At 38.2% G+C, this 22,500-nt stretch overlaps 1 protein-coding gene across 4 annotated transcripts in view; it reads left to right on the forward strand.

The window, feature by feature from the left end:
• Positions 1-16,183, forward strand: part of LOC308702909 (alpha-1,3-mannosyl-glycoprotein 4-beta-N-acetylglucosaminyltransferase C) — a 23,289-nt gene extending 7,106 nt beyond the window's left edge. For all 4 annotated transcript variants that reach the window (XM_081386081.1, XM_081386083.1, XM_081386082.1 and 1 more), the window contains 2 exons: positions 4,772-4,886; positions 13,448-16,183. In XM_081386081.1, the coding sequence (XP_081242207.1) occupies positions 4,772-4,886; positions 13,448-14,598 (1,266 nt within the window). In that variant the 3' untranslated portion in view covers positions 14,599-16,183. The remainder of the gene's footprint in view (positions 1-4,771; positions 4,887-13,447) is intronic.
• The last annotated feature ends 6,317 nt before the right edge of the window (positions 16,184-22,500 follow it).

A 22,500-nucleotide genomic window follows, 5' to 3' on the forward strand; every position in this document is an offset into this window, starting at 1 on the left:
GTGCAAAAAGTGGTTTTGGTCCATATAGCTAATTTAGCCCTTCATGACAGCTGTGAGCTGTCACTACGTCCATATTATTTTACAGTCTATGGTTGTGATATGCTGAACGCTTAAGGGCAGGTGCTCATTCATGTGAGTGACGATCGTGTAGTGAGTATATGATCAAAGATGCGATATAAGAGAAGTAATAATAATAATTCGTTACATTTATATAGCGCTTTATCTGAGACCTCAAAGCGCTTTACATAGATGGGGGAATCTCCTCAACCATCACCGATGTGCAGCATCCACCTGGATGATGCGACGGCAGCCATATTGCGCCAGAACGCCCACCACACACCAGCTTACTGGTGGAGAGGAGACAGTGGTGAAGCCAATCAGTATATGGGGATGATTAGGAGGCCATGATGGATAGAGGCCAAGGGGCAAATTTGTACTTAAAGTACCGATTTTTGTCGTTGTTCTCTGCACTGACAGCACTCCAAATTTACAAAAAAATGTTAAAATTGACCGGAGTTCTCCTTTAAAGGGATAGTTCGCCCAAAAATGAATTTTTTTGTCATCATTTACTCATGTTGTTCCTGAGGACCTGAGTTTCTTTCTTATATTGAACACAAAATAAGATATTTTGAAGAATGTTTGTAACCAGACAGTTGACGGTATAGCCGGTGACTTACCTCCGTGAAGTTGGCACCCCATAAAACGAAATCATTTCCAAAACTATGCCATTCGTTTGTGCTGCGTTTGTGCTGATTTGTGCCGCAAAAACCAACGTTTGTGCTGGTTTCGTGTTTGAGATATTGAACATTATTTTTTGGGTTGCGTGACGTCACTCTCCACCCCATGTCCTTCAAATCGCTCCAAACCGGTGTCATTCGTTTGTGCTCGGTTTGTGCTGGTTTGTGCCGTTAAAACAAACACTGTATCTGTTTTCCTTTCGCAGATATAACAAATTTAATTCGGGAGCTGTGACGTCACTCTCCACCCCACCTCATCTAAATCGCTCCAAACCGGTGTCGTTCGTTTGTGCTCGATTTGTGCTGGTTTGTGCCGTTAAAACAAACACTGTATCTGTTTGCCTATTTGGGTTGAATTTGGAGTGCCTTGAGTGCCAACAGAATGACCAAATTTTTAATATTTTAGATTTTATAGATTATAATAGATTCATAGATTTTAATATCTAAAAAAACCGAAGCAGCACAAACGAAACTTTTTACAGCACAAACAGGCACTGTAAGCTGTTCCTATTCAGAAAACTTAAGACACTACACAATTTTTTTTAATACATTTATTTTTTTTATTGGTTATTTTAATTTATTTTAATACAAAATTAAGCCTCAGTCACACGTAGCTTACAGCCAGAGTAGTGACAGTAGCCTATACATTACATATCGTAGTGCATTGGTGATTATATAAAGACCAAATGTCAATAGCACAAATCTAAAATAAAACATTCCCATATCTAAAGAAAAGAACACTGACAGCTGCGGCCCTGTGCGAGCACAAACAAACCGGACTGGTTTGTAGACGAGATGGATGGAGAGCGCGGCTTGCTTGCGTGACGTTACTACTCCTCCAAAGATTTTGTGATGTCTAAAGAATGGAATCATTTGTGATGGTTATTTCTACGGCACAAAACAGCACAAATCGAGCACAAACAAAAAGCACCGGTTTGGGGCGATTTGGACGGCATGGGGTGGAGAGTGACGTCACTGTCCCGAATCCAATGTGTTATTTCTCAGGAGGGGAAAAAGTTACAATGTTCATCGTAACGGCACAAACCGGCACAAATCGAGCGGCACAGTTTTGCAACGATTTGGACCATATAGGGTGGAGTGGAGTGGACAGTTATGTAACTGTACTTAAAAAGTTTATTTTTTATGTTTAAGAGGGGATCGTAGTTGCAATGTTTCTTTCAACGGCACAAACCAGCACAAATCGAGCACAAACGAACGACACCGGTTTGGAGCGATTTAGATGAGGTGGGGTGGAGAGTGACGTCACAGCTCCCGAATTAAATTTGTTATATCTGCGAAAGGAAAACAGATACAGTGTTTGTTTTAACGGCACAAACCAGCACAAACCGAGCACAAACGAATGACACCGGTTTGGAGCGATTTGAAGGACATGGGGTGGAGAGTGACGTCACGCAACCCAAAAAAGAATGTTCAATATCTCAAACACGAAACCAGCACAAACGTTGTTTTTTGCGGCACAAATCAGCACAAACGCAGCACAAACGAATGGCATAGTTTTGGAAATGATTTCGTTTTATGGGGTGCCAACTTCACGGAGGTCATTGACCTCCATAGTGTTTTTTTTCCTACTATGGAAGTCAGTGGCTACCGACTGGTTACCGACATTCTTCAAAATATCTTCTTTTGTGTTCAACAGCATTTTAAAATGTCTAAATCCAGTCTTAAACCACCTGCAAATTGTAACAGATTTAAATATTCATGCAAATAGGATTATTATTATTATTATTATTATTAAACAAAGCATTGGTATTCCGTAGTAGTAGTAGTAGTAGTAGTAGTAGTAGCAGCAGATAACATTTTATCACACACACACACACACACATGCACACCCCATTGCTGTATTGATACTGTGGGGTTTTCTTCACAACATTTTTACACAGTATTTAACACTGTTTGTCATTTAACAGTGTGTATAAAGTATTTATACAAGAAGTAGTTTTAGTAGTAGTAATAATAATAATAATAATAATAATAATAATAATGATAATAGTACTTGTCTGGTGGATTTTGTAGGCAGGTTAAGACTGGATTTAGATTTTTTAAATGTGCTGTAAAGGAATATAAATGCTTTATGTTTAATAAAAATATAATAATAATAATAATAATAATAATAATAATAATAATAATAATAATAATAATAATTGCATGAATATTTAAATCTGTTGCATTTCACATGTAGTTTAAGACTGGATTTAGATTTTTTTTTTTATTTATGTACCGTAAGGGAATAGTAATATTTTTTGTATGTTTATAAATAATGTTTTAAAAATATGTTACAATTATGATGACGTTTTGGGTGAGTTTATAATGTAATTTCTCATAATGTAAAAATTATTACATTATGAGCTCAATATTTTATTACTTTGTGAAAAGATTATTTCATTATGAACATTTTATTACAATCAAAATGTAATACTTATTACATTATGTGCAGTTATTACATTATGAGTTGCTACACCGTGATTTCCCCTTACCTTGAGGGAATGATTTATTTGAGGATGTTGCATAATTTCTTAAACACTTCTCTTAGGAAACCGTTTAGTGAACATAACGTGGATAAGGAAATCAAAAATGAAAACTAAATATAAAAGAGAAGGGCCAGATGAGATGGATACTCAAAGAATGACAGTTAAGTGGCTTTATGCAACACATTGCTTTTTAGGAGATTACTTAAGTGAAAAAAATAGATACTTAAGGGACATTCTAAGGATTTATGATGTGTTACTTATAAAAACCCTTAAGTAACACAAGGGTTATTTTCTGCGACACCCTAAAGTTTAAGGGAAACATACTGTAAGATACACTGGGAAATATCCAATATATCTTGGAAAACATACTGTAAAATTACATTTAAGGTGCATAATGCAACCGGGCACTGGACCTGGGTCTGTTTACACGAAACTGTTTTCAATTAAAAATGGAAAACTTTAATGTGTTTTAGCCGTTCATTTACGTGACAACTGTGTTTTGGGAGACTGAAAACACAAACTTTTGAAAACTGGCTTCAAAGTCCAAGTTTGTTAAAACAATACCGTTATCGTCTTTGTGTAAACTACAAAAACATGAATTTGTGAAAACGGTGAATAAGATCGCATGTGTATTACATGTTCAGTCTATAGGAGCGTAGTGTTTCTTTAAAAAGTGACATCGCCATTTACTGGCCTGGCCTGGCCTGAATAATACAGCGATTTTAGTCGGTTTCACAGATCCGTGTGAATGGGAATCATTTTGACAATTTTGTCGTCTGTACATGAAAAGCGCAATGGAAAAACGTTTCTGTTTACAGTACATCGTTGTCGTGTAAACATGCCCTTTAAACCGCCTTTCCACTCCACACGATAGATAACAGCCAATGGATTCTTCCTATTAAAAATGTTGTATAATGTGTGTGGTATCCTTACTACAATACTTTATATTGGATTGCAATTAAAATTAAAAGTTCTGTTTTTGTGAATACACATCTTTTGTGTTCAGTCGGCACGACACCACAAAGTGTTTGCTGATCTGTTGTGTAGTGTGAGAAGAACAGCCATCCGACGACTTTAAAAATCATGTAGTGTAAATGTAAATGTATGTAAATGACTGTCGCTGCATGTCGCCAGTAGCTGGCGGTGAGGTCGCTGGTGGGTGTTCCCACTACTGTTGTCTAGGAAAGTTTATGAATTACATTCATGGATTTCATTCCATGTTGTAGACACCAAATCAGTTTTCTCACAGCTAAAAACAAACATTTTGTAGGGAAAAGGCTAAAAATGGAATCAGTGCATAAAATGCTTAATATTAGAGATGAACGAGAAACGGCAAGTGCCATCGCGGCTGGAAATCATGTCGGTGGAAATCTCCAGCTCTCCATTGAAATGAATGGGATCTGCGTGTCGCTGACAGTGTGAATGGGGCTTAACACTAAAGCTCCTGTAGGATCATGTTTGTAGTTGATGTTGATGTAATATGATGAACTAGACCTGTAAATTTGATGATTTATGAATTTTTTTGTTGTTGTTTTTTTGCTACAGGGTCCAGTGGACTGGATTTGGGATAGAGAGACTTGGGTTGAAGATCTCCAGAGCCATTACCTGCATTTCAATGTTTCCATTAAAGTTCTGGCAGGAGACCTCCAGCAGTCCAAGAGTGAGTTTATCTATTCACAACTAGCAGATAATTTACAGGAAGAAGTTTTGTTTAGATACAACAGATTTCGGAGGTAATGCTTGAAAATCACTAAAGGAAGTGCAATTGAAATTTATGTCCATCATTTTATTCAATGTAGTTCTTTAACTAAATTACTCTTAAAATAATGAACATATTTATGAATAAGTGCATAAGTGCAGCTTGTGGGAACCATTCACACGAAACATCTGCAATACTTTTTAAACTGATGATTAATGTACATGTGCGCCAGGCGAATGTCCTCGTTTGTTCCACCAGTTCTTAAAATAACTTTTCAAGCGCCATTCCGGACGCTGATTGCCTGACTGTTTCTGCAAGACCACATCCTGTGTTATATCTGCTAGACATGAAAGGTTTGTTTTTCAGTAAACGGGTGTGCTGTGTTGAAAACTAGCTATTTCCTTGAGAATACATCTTGAAATACCAGTAAGATTATTAAACTGCCGTTCAAACTAACTTCTAACTTCTTCCCCCAGCCAGCATTTTTTTTTTTAAGTTGGCAGCCAGCACCAGCATTTTTTATAATTTTCACAAAACTTTCATGGCCCCCAAAATCTTCTATTGAATAAACAGTCAATATATCAAAAGAAAGAACAGAGCATCTGCTTTAAAAAATGTTTTAAATAACTCTTGAATGTGGGTAAGTTTCATTAAAAAAAGCAAAATTTTGAACAAAAAGCTGAGAAAATCACATTGTCCGGATTGGATTGAGAACAATGATCAAAACACAGATGGAGTAGATCGTAGACCATGGTACAACAATACTACGCATGTTCTAGAGAGAGAAACCGGTAATTTAGAGCGTAAATGGAAACAAACTAATTTAGAGGTCTTTAGAATCATTGGAAAGACAGTATGTCACGTTATAAAAAGGCCCTAAAAGTAGCCAGGGCTGAGCACCTCCGCAAACTAATAGAAAATAACCAAAATAATCCAAGGTTTTTATTTAACACGTGGCTAGACTAACAAATAAACAGACGTCACCTGAACAAAATATCCCGTTACAGTTTAGTAGTAATGATTTCATGAACTTCTTCACTGAGAAAATAGAAAGCATCAGAACCACAATTGTGAACGTTCAATCTTCAATAGCGCCTTATAATTCAGCCTCAATTATCACCCCGCAAAAACAATTACAGTGCTTTACAACTATAGAACAAAAAGAGTTAAATAAACTTATCACCTCATCTAAAACAACAACATGTTTATTAGATCCTATACCAACTAAACTACTGAAAGAAGTGTTACCTGTAGTGGAAGAGCCAATCCTCAATATTATTACTTATTATCATAACTCCAGTAAACTATGGAGTGCCGCAAGGATCTGTGTTAGGCCCTCTGTTATTCTCAATATATATGATGCCACTTGGAAATATTATAAGGAAACATGGAATTAGTTTGCATTGTTATGCTGATGACACTCAAATCTATATTTCATCACGGCCAGATGAAAATGCTAAATTATCCAAATTGACTGAGTGTATTAATCATCGGTTCAAAAAAAACGCCCACAAAACCTCTCACAATACAACTTTAACATGGTAGGATGTCCTGTTACTTCATCCTCTACAGTAAAAGACCTGGGTGTTATATTAGACTGCAACCTGTCTTTTGAAAATCATATTTCATACTGTATGTTACAAGAACAGCCTTTTTCCACCTTAGAAACATTGCTAAGCTACGTGACATGCTATCAGTTTCTGATGCAGAAAAGTTAGTTCATGCATTCATGACCTCGAGACTAGATTACTGTAATGCTTTATTAGCTGGTTGTCCTGTATCCTCAATAAACAAGCTACAGTTAGTCCAAAATGCAGCTGCTAGAGTTCTTACTAGATCAAGAAAATATGATCATATAACACCGATTTTATCATCACTACATTGGTTACCTACTGTATAGTTACTGTAAGTTCCGTAATAAATACAAGGTATTGCTACTGACTTATAAAGCCCTAAACTGCTTAGCTCCAGTCTATTTAACGGATCTTCTATCGCCCTATAATCCATCGTGCTCTTTAAGATCACCAAATTCGAGGCTTTTGGTCATACCTAGGATTTCTAGGTCCACCAAAGGAGGGAGAGCATTTTCACATTTAGCTCCAAAACTCTGGAATAGCCTTCCTGATACTGTTCGTTGCTCAGACTTGTTCTCCCAATTTAAAACTAGATTAAAGACGCATCTCTTCAGCCAGGCATTCATATAATATTCTTAATCTTACAGTTAAATCCGACCTCTAGTTCATAAACGCCAGAGGAGAACTTGCCCCCAGTTTTTTTTTTTTTTTCCTCCATTAGGTCTCCTGATGGAGTTTTTTCGGTTCCTTGCCACTGTTGCCTTTGGCTTGCTCAGTTGGGGATATTTTGGGAATATTTAATTTAATTTTATCAATCAATAAATTTCACTAGAAACAAACCTTGTTGTATTATTTTAATTTAATACTGTGAAGCTGCTTTGATACAATCTGTATTGTGAAAAGCGCTATACAAATAGACTTGACTTGACTTGACTTACTTAGATCGAGTCCATCAACACCCCCAAAAGCTTCACAGTCCTGTAGTTCAGGGGTTTTCAACCGGTGGTCCGCGACCCCCTGGTGGTCCGCGGCGGCATTGCATGTGGTCCGTGACATGCATTCCAGCCTACGTAATTTCAATATTAAAATCACTCTTTTTTTCCCATAAAAAAAACGTTTTTCTTAAAAAAAAGGCAAGTCAGTCAGTAATAAATACATTGGCATTCAGTAAAGTGTCAAACCCATAAAAAGTAGAACCATTGTCCGCTTTACATAAAACAAATCACAACATTATGCCGTCAAATCAATGCCAATAATCACCGAGCACACAACTGATGCTAGCGCGCGCGGTGAATAACTTCCGCGAGAGGATAACAGATCTACACGCGAAGAAACGGGAACTCGCGAGCTCATTCAAACCCTGCGCGCGCATGACATCATCTCAGCACGCAATACAAGCCCTCTCGCGCGCGCATGATATAATAGGCTTGTTTGAGATAAGCAAAATCTGCGCAGAATCGATCACCGGTGATCAGCGCGAGATGCATGCCGGTTAGAAATGTGTCCGAGTGCGGCCCGCCTTGCTCTGATGTCATGCTGACGTATGTCAAAAATCTCTCGCGAGCGCAAGGCGCACCTGTCGGATTCTGCAGTCGAGCGCAGTTGCTCTCCACCGACTGCGCTGATCAAAAGCATGATGGGAAACGACTTGCTGACGACACAGCTTAATGTTCATTGGTTTAAACAACCGTGATGTATCGTTCTCTTTTAAAATGTTTGATTTTAAAACTCTGATATCATGTTTTATGAGTATACGTTATGTGTGAATATTCCCAAACTATCTGACAGTGCGATCTCTTTGGGTTATGCAATGTAATTTAAAAAAAAAAAAAATAAAATAAACACATATGTCTGTATTAAATAAAAAAGATTGATAAACATGTATTTGGAATGGAATTAAATAAGTAGGCTACTTTGGGTGACTTGTTTATCATATTTATTTTCATATAAAAGCAACAGAACTTAAATTCCATCCAGTTTATTATCAACACTGTGCACGAGCGTGAATCCCGCGATATCCGTCTTTGATCTCACATGTGTCAGATCCACTGCGAGAAGAGAGAACTGTCCGGCTTGCCTGCGCTTTTTTCACTCCTCCTCTCACTGCAGCCGCCTACTCTCGACTACATTTCAGGCGAGGCAAGGCGCATCTCAAACAAGCCTAATCTCAGCACGCAATACAAGCCCTCTCGCGCGCATGATCATTCCCCACGCGCTCGCGCTTTATCTGCTCTCGCCTGCTGCTTTTGCTCGCTCGAACAGTTTTATTTTTGGCAGTCGAGGGGCGGGACTTACTGTTTTAATAAACTCAAATGTAATTGGTTACTTTTCCCCTTTTCCAGAAGTCAGTTGCGATTGGACGCCTGTCCAATGATCCGTAATTCACTTGACTTGAGACATGAGACATCACTTCATTTGTTTTATTTATTGTGGTTTATTAATGTGTAATGTGATTTAATGCATTTTTAATATAGAATAGATTCTTACCAGATACTTTATTAACAGAAAGTCTTATTGCAGTGTGTTTTTAAGAGATATTTAGGCTACAGACTAATGACGCATTTCCATGGTTATTAGCATTGCAAATTGACCAAATTTGTATACATTTTTACATTTTATATTCATAACACTGTGATTTGTGTTATTGGGATTAAAATACCTAAAATAAATTGGAGAAAAATGGGAATGTAAAGTCATACAGGTGAAACTCGAAAAAAAATTAATATAAGTCCATGTGCAAAAGTTTTTTTATTTAAAGTTTTTCATTTATTTCAGTAATTCAACTTACAAGGTGAAACTAATATATTATATAGACTCATTACATGCAAAGTGAGATATTTCAAGCCTTTATTTGTTAAAATTTTGATGATTAGGCTATGGCTTACAGCTTATGAAAACATTTTCACAATATTCTAATTTTGAATTTGTTTCTTATTTTGAACTTTTGCACGATAATCTAACTTTTCGAGTTTCATCTGTATTTGCTGTATATCACCACTACATTACCACTATACTCCCATTCATCACTATTTACGTTTACCCAACCAAAATTATATTGGTTCTGAGAACCTCAGAAATGTAAAACGTATCCATTAAATAGTTGCAAATATTACAAGGGCTTCGGATGAAAGATACATTAGCCTACTTGTTTATATCAATATTCAAGAGTTGTTGTGTAAGCTTTTTGTTATCATCCTGTGTATTACTATTATGTCCATTTTGAGTGGTTTGTTATATTTTCTTTTAAATGTAAAAGGGATTCTGGCTTCTCAAGTTAAGATACAGTACACAGCATAAATGATTACACCCCTCTGAAACCCAACAATTTCAGAATTTTTTCTTTATTTAGGACATATTTTATTTTTTATTTTATTTTTTAAAGATATGTTATGTTCAGATGGGGTGTAATCATTTATACTGTGTACTGTACTTGCCTCATACTTTCTCTTATTAGGTTATTAGCTTACAAAAAGTTAGATGGTTAAGATCACTATATAATATTTTAATATCTAATTTGCTGTGTTTAATAATTTGCTGGATTTAATTTTGTTCCTCTATATTTTTTAGCAAATTCTGAAAAGGCATTTGTAAGCTAATTCATGCTGTGTACTGTATCTTAACTTGAGAAGCCAGAACCCCTTTTGCATTTAATAGAAAACATAATTAACCACTTATATTACCTAAAAATGTATAAAAAAATTGGTCAATTTACAATGCTAATAACCATGGAAATGCTTCATTAGTCTGTAGCTTAAATATCTCTTAACAACACAATGCAATAAGACTTTCTGTTAATAAAGTATCTGGTAAGAATCTATTCTATATTAACAATGCATTAAATCACATTACACATTAATAAACCACAATAAATAAAACAAATGAAGTGATGTCTCATGTCTCAAGTCAAGTGAATTACGGATCATTGGACAGGCGTCCAATCGCAACTGACTTCTGGAAAAGGGGAAAAGTAACCAATGACATTTGAGTTTATTAAAACAGTAAGTCCCGCCCCTCGACTGCCAAAAATAAAACTGTTCGACGAGCAAAAGCAGCAGGCGAGAGCAGATAAAGCGCGAGCGCGTGGGGAATGATCATGCGTGCGCGAGAGGGCTTGTATTGCGTGCTGAGATGATGTCATGCGCGCGCGCAGGGTTTGAATGAGCTCGCGAGTTCCCGTTTCTTCGAGTGTAGATCTGTTATCCTCTCGCGGAAGTTATTCACCGCGCGCGCTAGCATCAGATGTGTGCTCGGTGATTATTGGCATTGTTTTGCCGCCATACAACATGACCTTGTGTGAGTGAGTGAGTGAGTGAGTGAGTGAGTGAGTTGCGTTCACACCAAACGCGAAAAGAGCGTCTGGCGCAAGTGATTTTCATGTCAAGTCAATGTAAAGACGCGTTTACGCGCATCTGGAGGTCCTGAGGCGCGAATGAGGCGTTTAGCGCGGCGCGGACGCGTGAATGAGGCGAATTGAGCATCTGGCGAGATAGGCGCGAGTGATTTGAGGGTGAGAGAGCGAGAGAGAGAGAGAATTCGCGTTTAGGCTAAAAATAGGTTCGGCGCTTATCGCGTTTTGGAAAGAAACTGCATCTTGCAGTAACGTACATTTTAAACAAGGAAATATTTGCCATGGAACGTTGATGGAGCAGTGAATAGGTTCAGTAGGCTACACAGCAAAATGACAAGACAAAATCATAAAAATAAAAAAAGCCATTTCCTCAATTCGACGTCCTACTGTGCTATCTGACAAAGGAATCCACACACTACACACACACACAATAGTGGGCCGCCGATTACTTGTTAGTCAGAATGGTGGTCCCTGGCACTGAACCAGTTGAAAACCCCTGCTGTAGTTTGTCCTGGGTCGACATTTCATTCAGTAACATTAGGCAGTTTTGATTTATATCAAAGTCCTTTTAGGCAAGTCGTGCCACTCGGCCGCCATCTTGGCAACGCCTCCGGGCAGCTATTTCGGACTAACAAGACCAGGCTCCTATCTAAATGAATGGGCAGAGAGTCAGAACTGCACTTTCACTGGTCACTGGGACATAAAAACTGCATGTATAGAAACAGCAGTAAAATATGATAAAAATCGCTGAAAAAGTTTGATGACTTTGCCCCAAAATAAGGTTTAAAACGCCTTTTTCCCCACAGGTTATACTTTTTCTACGCATGCGCAAGAGTTCACGACACCAACTTCATCTACGTCTCTATCCAGAATGCCGGTGTTGTGCATATTCAATGTCAATATTGTTCTCCTTTATTTAAATATAAGCAGGTTTGCACTTTATCAGTAGTAACAATGTATTGTATAGATCAGTTGTTTTAACTATTCATTAAAATGAATCGGTTCAAAGCAGTTATTAGTTCGCGAATTGGACGTGTCATACGGTTGTGTGATTATCCCAGCAGTTAGGACATGGACATCCCACCAGGTTAGTGTCAACACAGAAAACATTACATCACTAGAAAGGTTTTTTCGTTTATTTAGAGTAATTTTATGTCAGCTGAATGTGCGGAACGCATTTCAGAGACGATAAGGCAACGTTTTTTAGCACAATTCACACCCAGCGGTAATTCAGGGGAAAAAAAAATCTCTGAACGCTCCAACATGAAACTTTGGTCTTCCGACCTTTGACCATCATGTCGTTTTATTTTGATTAATATGCGTGCGGGAGAGAGAGCAAGACAGAGCTTAATTTGGAGACGGTGAAGTCCTGTTTACACTTTCGCCTGGCTTCGGAAAGATAGAGAGAGAGTGTGCGCGCGCGACCGGGGCTCTCTCTCTCTCTGCTTGTCCTTTCCATATGGTTCTTTCAGTTAAATATGCGCCCTGTCACTGATCTTGCACACACAACAACTCATTGTCGCAAAACCTCAACTGTGCGCATGCGTAAGTGGAACCAGACGATAGGTTTAAATGTTTCCCCGACTTGACTGTTAAAAGCAGATGATTGGCTTTCCAGCGGGAGGGGCGGGACATGTGCATACAACCACCATCTTTGCCGTTACGGGTTTTCCTTATATAGTTCTATTGAGGAAGTGGCATGTCTCTTATATAAATTGTCTCTGTTTATATGCTGTTGAATGTTTGGCCCTGTTCACACCTGGTATTAAGATGCGTTTCGGTCGATCAGATCACAAGTGGACGACTCTACATACAGGTGTAAACGGGTCTAAAACGACCACTTCCAGAGGTAGTTGAAAACACATTCGTCCGGATTGCTTTTGTAGTGTAAACGCTCATGTGGACGAATACGTTTGAACAACCACAAATACTGACCTGATGAGTAAACATTATGGGAAGAGCTCTAGCCTGACGAGATTCAAACTTTGTTGGCTAAAAACACAAGGTTTAAAGATGAAAAATGTACCAAGCACAATGTTCTCTCACCATTCCTGATTTCTAACACACACTCAGTTTCAGCTGGTCTTGAGTCTGTCAGAGCAGAAACTAAAGCTGCTGTTCTCCGTGTGTTTTTCCATTGTCTCCGGTCGTGTTCATATGTAAACTGTGCGAGCTTATTTCGCCCATTAGACTGAAAGATTTGAAAAAGCCCATACATTTCCCCGCCCCTCGAAGAAATCAGGACAGAAGTGGTTGAAAGTGGACAAAAGAGACGGATTAAAACACCAGGTGTAAACGGGAATGTCTCCCTCGTCCACTTGTGGTCCGATCGCCCGAAACGCATCTTAACACCAGGTGTAAACAGGACCTTTGATGATCGTGTTAGTTTACATGTGTATAAGCAATGCTTCTATGGCTTGTTTCTTCTTGATTCTGTACTCTTTCAAAAGATGCGTAATAGCGCCCCCTACCGTATCACCATGAAAACATGGATTGCTGGAAAATTCCATCAATGCTGGGGAAAGATTTAAGACTGTGAACTTAATGAATCCCAGTAAACAACTTTGTAGTCACATCCCTGTGGTTTCATCCTTTTTCAGAGTACCTAACGGTGGGCCTCTCGTCTGTGAAGAGGAAAAAGGGCAGTTATCTTCAGGACACTCTTAGGTCAATCTTCACCGAGTCCTCAGAGGAAGAGCTGGATCAAATGGTGGTGGTCGTCCTTCTCGCTGACTTTGATGTGAGCTGGATCCGGGAGACCTTACAGAAAATCACAGATCAATTCCACCTGCATCTGTCGAAGGGTCGACTGCTTGTTATCCACGTCAACAAAGAGAACTATCCTCCCCTTACAGGACTGAAGAGGAACTTCAACGACGCTCCCGACCGCGTGTCCTTCCGTTCCAAGCAAAACGTGGACTACTCCTTTTTGCTCCATTTTAGCAGTAACCTCTCCCAATACTATATCATGCTGGAGGATGACGTGAGCTGTTCGAAGAACTTTCTCTCCAGTATGCGTGAGCACATCCGTTCGATGTACAACTCGAAGTGGGTCATGCTGGAATTCTCCAAGTTGGGCTACATCGGAAAACTCTACCAATCCAAAGATCTGCCCATCCTGGCCCGTTTCCTTTATAATTTCTACCAAGAGATGCCCTGCGACTTCCTGCTGTCGCATTTTCACAGATTGTTGATGCAGGATAAAGTCATTCGTTTCCGCCCATCTCTGTTTCAGCACATGGGCACTTACTCGTCATTTAGGGGGACATACAATCACCTGAAGGATGAGGACTTCGTCGAAGAAGTTGCTGATAACCCTCCAGCAGACATTCGCACAAACATTGAGGCTTTTGAGACCAATACAGCTGAAAAGGCTTACAGTCAAGATTTAGGGTATTTCTGGGGTGTTTCCCCTATTGGCTCAGAAAACTACTTTTTAGTGGCCTTTCATAAACCGGTTCTTATCTCCCGTGTCCAAATACGAACAGGATCGGATGGAAAAGATCAACTGGTCTCTGCTGATGTGGAACTTGGGAAAACTCTGGTAAAAAAGGAGTCTGCGTTGGATTGTTCGGGATTTCACGCCCTAGGTTCACTTCAGAACGGACAGTTTAATAAACCCGATGTCCAGAAACTTGTGCCCACAACCGTGGCATGTTTACGAATTCGAGTCACAGCACCCCAACCGGACTGGGTTATCATAAAGAGGATCCAGGTCTGGACTGTTAAAGCTGAAAAAAATAAAACATAAGAAAAGCGGTTTCTAAAGCTGTTCTGCGGCAGAAATGAATTCTTTATCATCGCTGACGTAGATTTGAATCTTTACAAACATTTGAAAAAAATTCTTGTTAACTGGAAAACTTATTGTATTTCAGCTAGTTGCCAATATTTCTCATTTTCCTGTAGTAACTTGATTTGCTAAAAAAAGTTCAATTAAAATTGAAATGAAAACACAACAAAATTACCAAAACGAAAAATATAAATATAAAATACAATTCAAAGTATTAGTAAAAACTATAATAATTATCTTAATACCACATAAAATAATTTTATTCATCTGTATTTTGATTGTGTTTTCAAGTAAACATATTGTAATAAAGCAGAATTGAACAGGATATTCAAACTTTCAGAAAATATATGTTGAATTAAGTTTATTTTTCTAAAATATTTCGTTGTTGTTTTGAATTAATTTGAACTTAAATATGTTACATTTGTTTTAATGAACTTAACTTTGAACTTTTCTTAAAACAAATAAAACAAATAAAAAAAAACCTTTTTGCAAGGTTTCCCAAGATGATACACATTAATTTCCATGCAAATAATGTTAGTACAACAGGAGTTTAATTAATTAATGAAGAATTTAGTATTTTGTCGGAAGAATTAAGACAAAATAAGTATTTAGCCTCTGGTCAATCTGCTGCCTTACATATAAGTTACAAAATGTTAACATTTAAAGAGATAAAAGTGCCACAATAAAACCCATCCTCAATTAATATAAATAACTATCAAAATATGAAGTTTGAAATATGAAAGCCTGGTTATGTGGTTGAGTGGTGAAAGAGGATACCAAGAAGTAAAGAACATTTTTACAGTCAAAATATTTACATTTACAAGTCTTTTTTAAAGTGAATGTTTGTTATGAATATACTGCCCCCTAGGTGAAGTAGCCTTGAAATACATTCTGAAATACTATTTTGTAATTTCATGGCTTTAAGAACCAGTGAGGGGGAAGTGCAGATACCACACACACACACACACACACACACACACACACACACACACACACACACACACACACACACACACACACACACACACACACACACACACACACACACACACACACACACACACACACACACACACACACACACACACACACACACACTCACACTCACATTACTTGAACTTAATTTTGTTCAGTATTTGGTGAAAGGACTCGAAGACCTAGATTTTATATATTTGGATATTTTATACCAAAGTGACATGCTGCATTCATCATGTGTCTGACAATCATATCAGTATGTGTGATTTATCAAACTAAGCCTTAAAAACAGGGTACTGATGCTCACTGACTACTGTATGTTCTCTCCTCCTCAGAACTTCTGTATATATGAATGTTATAATTCTGAGATAACTGCACAACTCAATTGTATAAAACTGTATGCCTGTTGCACAATTACATAACACCAGAAACCAATATGTTTCATATGTTTGCTCTATGAATACAGGTGTGTTCTTTTTTGTTTTTGTTTGTGTGACACTTGTCTATATGACAGCCAATTAAACACCTTTCCTGGCTGTGGAGACAGGATAATTTACATTCTTTTTGTCATTATTGCAAAAAAAAAAAAAAAAAAAAAAAAACTTGGTACTCCGCTTTGCATTATGTGTATTGAAATAATGAACTGCTAACTGTATGTGTTGTGTTAATGTGTGGGTGGTCTTCAATGAACTGTATATTGCACTATTTTATGTACTGTAAGTTATATAGGGAGTCCAAAAATCTGGATCCATAGTGAAAACGCATCAGTTTTATTTTTTATTTTTTCATCATTTAAATTCACAACATTTGTTGAAAATATTTGATGCTACAGGATATGAAATAGTTCTCATTGATTTAAAATTTTAATGTGTCTGTCTTTTCATTTTTTTCTCCCAAAATCCTAAAACGCTCTGTTTATTTCCGAGGTTAAATGAGGTTTTAATTATTACAGTGTTCTCTGACTTTTGGAGCCCACTGTAGATACAGTGTATGTGTTAGATACATCATACACTATAGGTTTTGTTTTATTCATTACCAAATCATGTAATAGTAATTTTTTAGTGTGTGAACATAATTTTAAAATGATAAATAATAATGGAAAATATGCTTTGCGTATTCTTCAACATCAGCCTCAATGACTGGTCGAAGACACTCCTGCCCGTGGATGGTGCTGTGGAGTGGGTGCTGGTGCAGTGTGACCGTTTACCATCTGCCTTGCAAATGAGGACAATGCCAGCCCCGCTCCCCCGCTCCGGACCCAGAGCCCAGTCAGCCTTCAGCCATGCCCTCAGCGGATCAAAAGCCAGAGCCCACCGCTGACTTGGAGACCAGCCCGTCTGCCACCAACAACCAGGCCACATCACTTAAATCACCTTTATTCCCCATTCTGATGCTCAGTTTGAACTTCAGCAGATAGTCTTGACCATTAGTGGAGCGGCTAAGTGATATAATCGTTCAAATACAAGCATGAAAATTGGCATGAGCAGTCTCCATGGGTCACTTGACAAGAAAATTGTCCGAGCCACTTGAAATTTCAAGATTTTTCATTTTTCAAGATGGCCGACACCTTAGTGGAGCAGTTAAGTGATATAGTGGTTTATTTGGTGATACAAACATGAAAATTGGCATGAGCAGTCTCTGATGGTCACTAGACAACTTGAAATGTTAAGATGGCGGCCATTTTTCAAGATGACCACCACCTTAGTGGAGCAATTAGGCTCATGGCAATGTTCATGCTTGTATCACCAACTAAATGATTTCTTACGCCTAATTGCTCCACTAAGGTGGTGGCATCTTGAAAAATGGCCGCCATCTTGAAATTTCAAGTAGCTGTGGGTGGCTTATTGGTGCTTGCTTCGTCAGCACAAAAAAAAAAAAAAAAAGGTGGCTTATTGTCAAGTGACCCACAGAGACTGCTCATGCCAATTTTCATGCTTGTATCACCAAAAAATCTCTATATCATTTAACTGCTCCACTAAGGTGTCGGCCATCTTGAAAAATTGCCGCCATCTTGAAATTTCAAGTGGCTTGGACAATATTCTTGTCAAGTGACCCATGGAGACTGCTCATGCCAATTTTCACACTTGTATCATAAACTGAGCGATTCTGCCAAACATAAGCACTTAGCCGCTCCACTACATGTTTACATGCCTAAATGAATTGAGTTGCTGACATGTGATTGGCTGATTGTGTGTATATATATACCACACACACTATATTGGCAAAAGTATTGGGACACCCCTCCAAATCATTGAATTCAGGTGTTCCAATCACTTCCATGGCCACAGTTGTATAAAATCAAGCACCTAGGCGTGCAGACGCTTCTGCAAACATCTGTGAAAGAATGGGTCGCTCTCAGGAGCTCAGTGAATTCAAGCGTGGACTAAATATTCCACGGTCTAAATATTCTCACTACTAAATATTCCACGGTCAACTGTTAGTGGTGTTATAACAAAGTGGAAGCAATTGGGAACAACAGCATCTCAGCCACGGAGTAGTAGGCCACGTAAAATCACAGATCGGGGTCAGCGCATGCTGAGGCTCACAGTGCGCAGAAGTCGCCAACTTTCTGCAGAGTCAATGGCTTCAGACCTCCAAACTTTGTGTGGTCTTCAGATCAAGAACAGAGCATAGAGAGCTTCATGGAATGGGTTTCAATGGCCAAGCAGCTTCATCCAAGCCTCACATCAACAAGTGCAATGCAAAGCATCGGATGCAGTGGTGTAACGCCACCGCCACTGGACTACAGCAGTGGAGACGAGTTCTCTGGAGTGACCAATCACGCTTCTCTGTCTGGCAATCCGATTGACGAGTCTGGGTTTGGCAGATGCCAGGAGAACGGTTCTTACCTGACTGTATTGTGCCAAGTGTAAAGTTTGGTGGAGGGGGGATTACGGTGTGGGGTTGGGCTTGGCCTCTTAAGGGGGTCGCACACCGTCTAGGACAACTCGAGGTATCGCACACCAGACGCGTACTTTCTCAGTTTATGGCCAGCAATATTGTTATGTTTAAGGACATTATGGAATTAAGATAATGTCTGTATGTTATGATACTGTACAATTAAATACAATCGTTATTAAGTCTGCAGTCTGAACACTTTACCTCAAAGTGTCCATTAACTGAATGAATTGAGAATATCTCCTGAAAATCCGATAACATCAGCAGTTTTCATCCACGCAGCTGATTTCTAAATGAATGTAAAACTAAATGAATATCGCAGCACAGGGTGAAGTCAGTATATACTTTAACGATGATTTGAGACAAATAAATGTACATTTAATATAAAACTATGTAAATGGCGCTCTGTGGCGCGGCAGGATTTCGCTGCGCTTCTCGTCCGGTGTGCGACCCCCTTTAGTTCCAGTGAAAGGAACTCTCAATGCTTCTGCATACCAAGACATTTTGGACAATTTCATGCTCCCAACTTTGTGGGAACAGTTTGGGGATGTTCCTGTTCCAGCATGACTGCGCACCAGTGCTCAAGTCAAGGTCCATAAAGACATGGATGAGCGAGTTTGGTGTGGAGGAACTTGACTGGCCTGCACAGAGTCCTGACCTCATCTCGTCCAACTCGTGCCCGACCTCACATATGCACTTCTAGAGGAATGGTAAAAAATAATTCCCATAAACACAATCATAAAGCCTTCCCAGAAGAGTCGAAGCTGTTATAGCCGCAAGGGGTGGACCAACTCCATATTAAACCCTACGGATTAAGAATGGGATGTCATTGTATAAACTTTTGTCAATATAGTGGCAATATCCCAAAACTTTTGGCAATATAGTGTTCTATATATATAGATGTATATAGGTATTAAATCTGAAACAAAACGGCACATTCACCTTTGACCTCTGACCTTGGCTGAAACAGGCTCCTATCTCAGCTGTCCCTCAGAAGATATGGCTGAGGAGACATCACAGAAAATAGGGATGGGTCATGTATCCCCGTGACCCAGTTTTTCCTGGAGCAACCAGCGTGTATCACGTTGCCCTCTAGCGTTAACTTGCATGTCCCATGTTCAACGTGACCAGGTCGACTTGCTGGCGAGACGCTGTGAATGTAACTGATTGCACAACCATATATTGTCCTCCTGGAATCCTCTGTGCGCCCTAGAGAATCTTTCGATTATAAAGGGCTCAAATATCATCCTAATTATATAAACTCCGCTAACCGCGACAGTGTAATTATTGAGGCTGACAGTGCACTAAACATAGACTGATTCAGTTACAGTCACCTGGAGTCAATGCTGTGGTCAAGACCAACACACACATCAGACTGAGGCTTTCTTCTTCTCCTGCGTTCTGTCATGTTTCAGTGTTCGCTTGACCTGAACAAGTGTATTAAAGTAGCTTCCTTTTTTATTATTATATATTGTCACATGTCTGTCTTGTCTTGTTCTGCACTTGGGTGTTTGTTATGTTGTGCCTTGTGCTTGTGTCATTGTTAGCCCCGCCCTACTTGTTATCTGATTATTGTTTGAGTTCTCCCACCTGTTCCCCCTGATTAGTTTCCCTTTATTAGTTCCCTCTTGTTTGCAGTCTGTGTGGATCGTTGTCTCTGTTTCCCCCCGTGTTATGTTTTGAGTATTTGCCTGTCTTGTTGAGTATTTGCTTGTCTTGTTGAGTATTTGCCTGTCTTGTTTTTCCCCCACGAGGGAGTTTTGGTTTTTGGTCTGTTTTGTTGTTTATTCATTAAAATTCCTTTTTGCACTTGAATCCTCGTCTCACCTTTTGACTTCCCGTGACAGAAAAAAGGAATTTTAATGAATAAACAACAAAACAGACCAAAAACCAAAACTCCCTCGTGGGGGAAAAACAAGACAGGCAAATACTCAACAAGACAAGCAAATACTCAACAAGACAGGCAAATACTCAAAACATAACACGGGGGGAAACAGAGACAACGATCCACACAGACTGCAAACAAGAGGGAACTAATAAAGGGAAACTAATCAGGGGGAACAGGTGGGAGAACTCAAACAATAATCAGATAACAAGTAGGGCGGGGCTAACAATGACACAAGCACAAGGCACAACATAACAAACACCCAAGTGCAGAACAAGACAAGACAGACATGTGACATATATATTTGAAGGTTTCTTTGCAGGTAGGTCAACTGACTGATGGAGAGCTGTATGGATATAAGAGACTGAACTTCATTTGGGATTTGGGACTATAATTTCCAAAACAAAAAAATAAACAACTACTACTATTATGGTTATGATGGTAGTATATGCATTAAACCCTCATATCTAACATATTTTCTCATTCTGATTTTACTGCCTGTTTTTACACAATGTTTAAAGTGCCAGATCAGGTGAAAAACAGTTCCTGGTAAGCACTTCAAATAAATAAATAATAATGGAAATTTCAAAACCAACCTAATATTTTACCTTTGGTTTAATTCTGACCTAATTCAATCTAGCTGTTATAACCCTTTATTTGTCCATAAAAAGGCATTTTAGCTGTTAAAATGTATTGTATGTAAATGATCCCAAAACAGAATATTTTTCAGTGCAGATTTTTGAAATTCTAATAAAATTCATAAATAAGTCACAAAATTATAAAAAGTCACAAGATATTAATCTCATACTTTAATATTTTGATTTTTTTTTCTTAGGCGATTCAAATATTTTTGAGAATTATATTGCAATGTGTATTTTATACATGTTACATGTTTAAATTGGTGTAATAAAAAAAGAACAACTTGAACAAAACATTCAAAAATGCTGAATTCATCATCATTCAGCTGTGTCTGACCCATTTATATATATCACAAGTCTGATCGTTCGACCGATTGAGTTTAACATGTTTCCTTTCAGGTGTCACGATGAATTATGTAATGAAAACATGTACAGATCTAATGACAGGAGAACCAGGGTTCAATAGTTCATTTAAGTGCTAAATGGTTTGTGGGATTATTATCTTTTTTTCTATATATTAAATATACATTTAACCTGACTGATTCATATATAAATCAACCGGACATACACTACACACAAAAATTGGGTCAAACAGGTAGAAATTGCACTTTTTAGCAATTAATAATAGCAATTTCAAAATCAACACATTATTTTACCACATGATTTTTTAAAATATTTTCCTGTGACCTAATTCAAACTAAAAAGGTATTTGTGCGGTTTCAATCATCTTAAATTCACATTTAGGACTTTTAAAGACACATTTTATATAATAAAAAACATTATGATAATGTCAGCATTATATCATGTTTAATAGTTATTTAATGTACATCCAGAAATACTGTAAAAATTGATGTGCAGGACTTTTTTAGGGTATGCTAATGTAGTTGTGAGTATTCTGTCATATAAATAATTCAGTGAGTAATATTGGTTACACTTTTGGTTATTTTAATGTGTCCTTATAACAGTGTAATTACACATTTAAGTACTGAGTATTATTAATTAACTACATGTACTTACTATAGAGTTACGGTTAGGATTTTGTTTAGGGTTAGTTGCATGTAATTATGTATAATTTACAGTTATTACTACAGTAACTACATGAAAAACATATAACAATGACACTGTAAAATAAAGTGTTCCCACAATATTTTTTTTTTTGTTTTGAATAAACCCAGTATTTATTTCTCTGTAAAGCATGCAACATGTTTAATGAGGTAACATATTTAACATTTTGTATTAGCCAACTCTCTATGTTTGACTGTGAAAATATGATGATCCTCGAGTCATTTTTTCATCTTTGAGACTAAGTTTTTAAGTCGTGGAGCGGCAGTCGCTGTTGCTATAGCTGCAGTCTGGAAGCATGTTGAAGCCGGCACATGTCCGGAGCTTTAGCGAGGATTAGACATGGAAGACACTGTCCAGGTGAACGACGCAACACGTGAAACTGACACTGTCTCCGTCTCTGCA

Source organism: Scardinius erythrophthalmus, assembly GCF_964197995.2.
Source record: "Scardinius erythrophthalmus genome assembly, chromosome: 15".
Taxonomy (NCBI): domain Eukaryota; kingdom Metazoa; phylum Chordata; class Actinopteri; order Cypriniformes; family Leuciscidae; genus Scardinius; species Scardinius erythrophthalmus.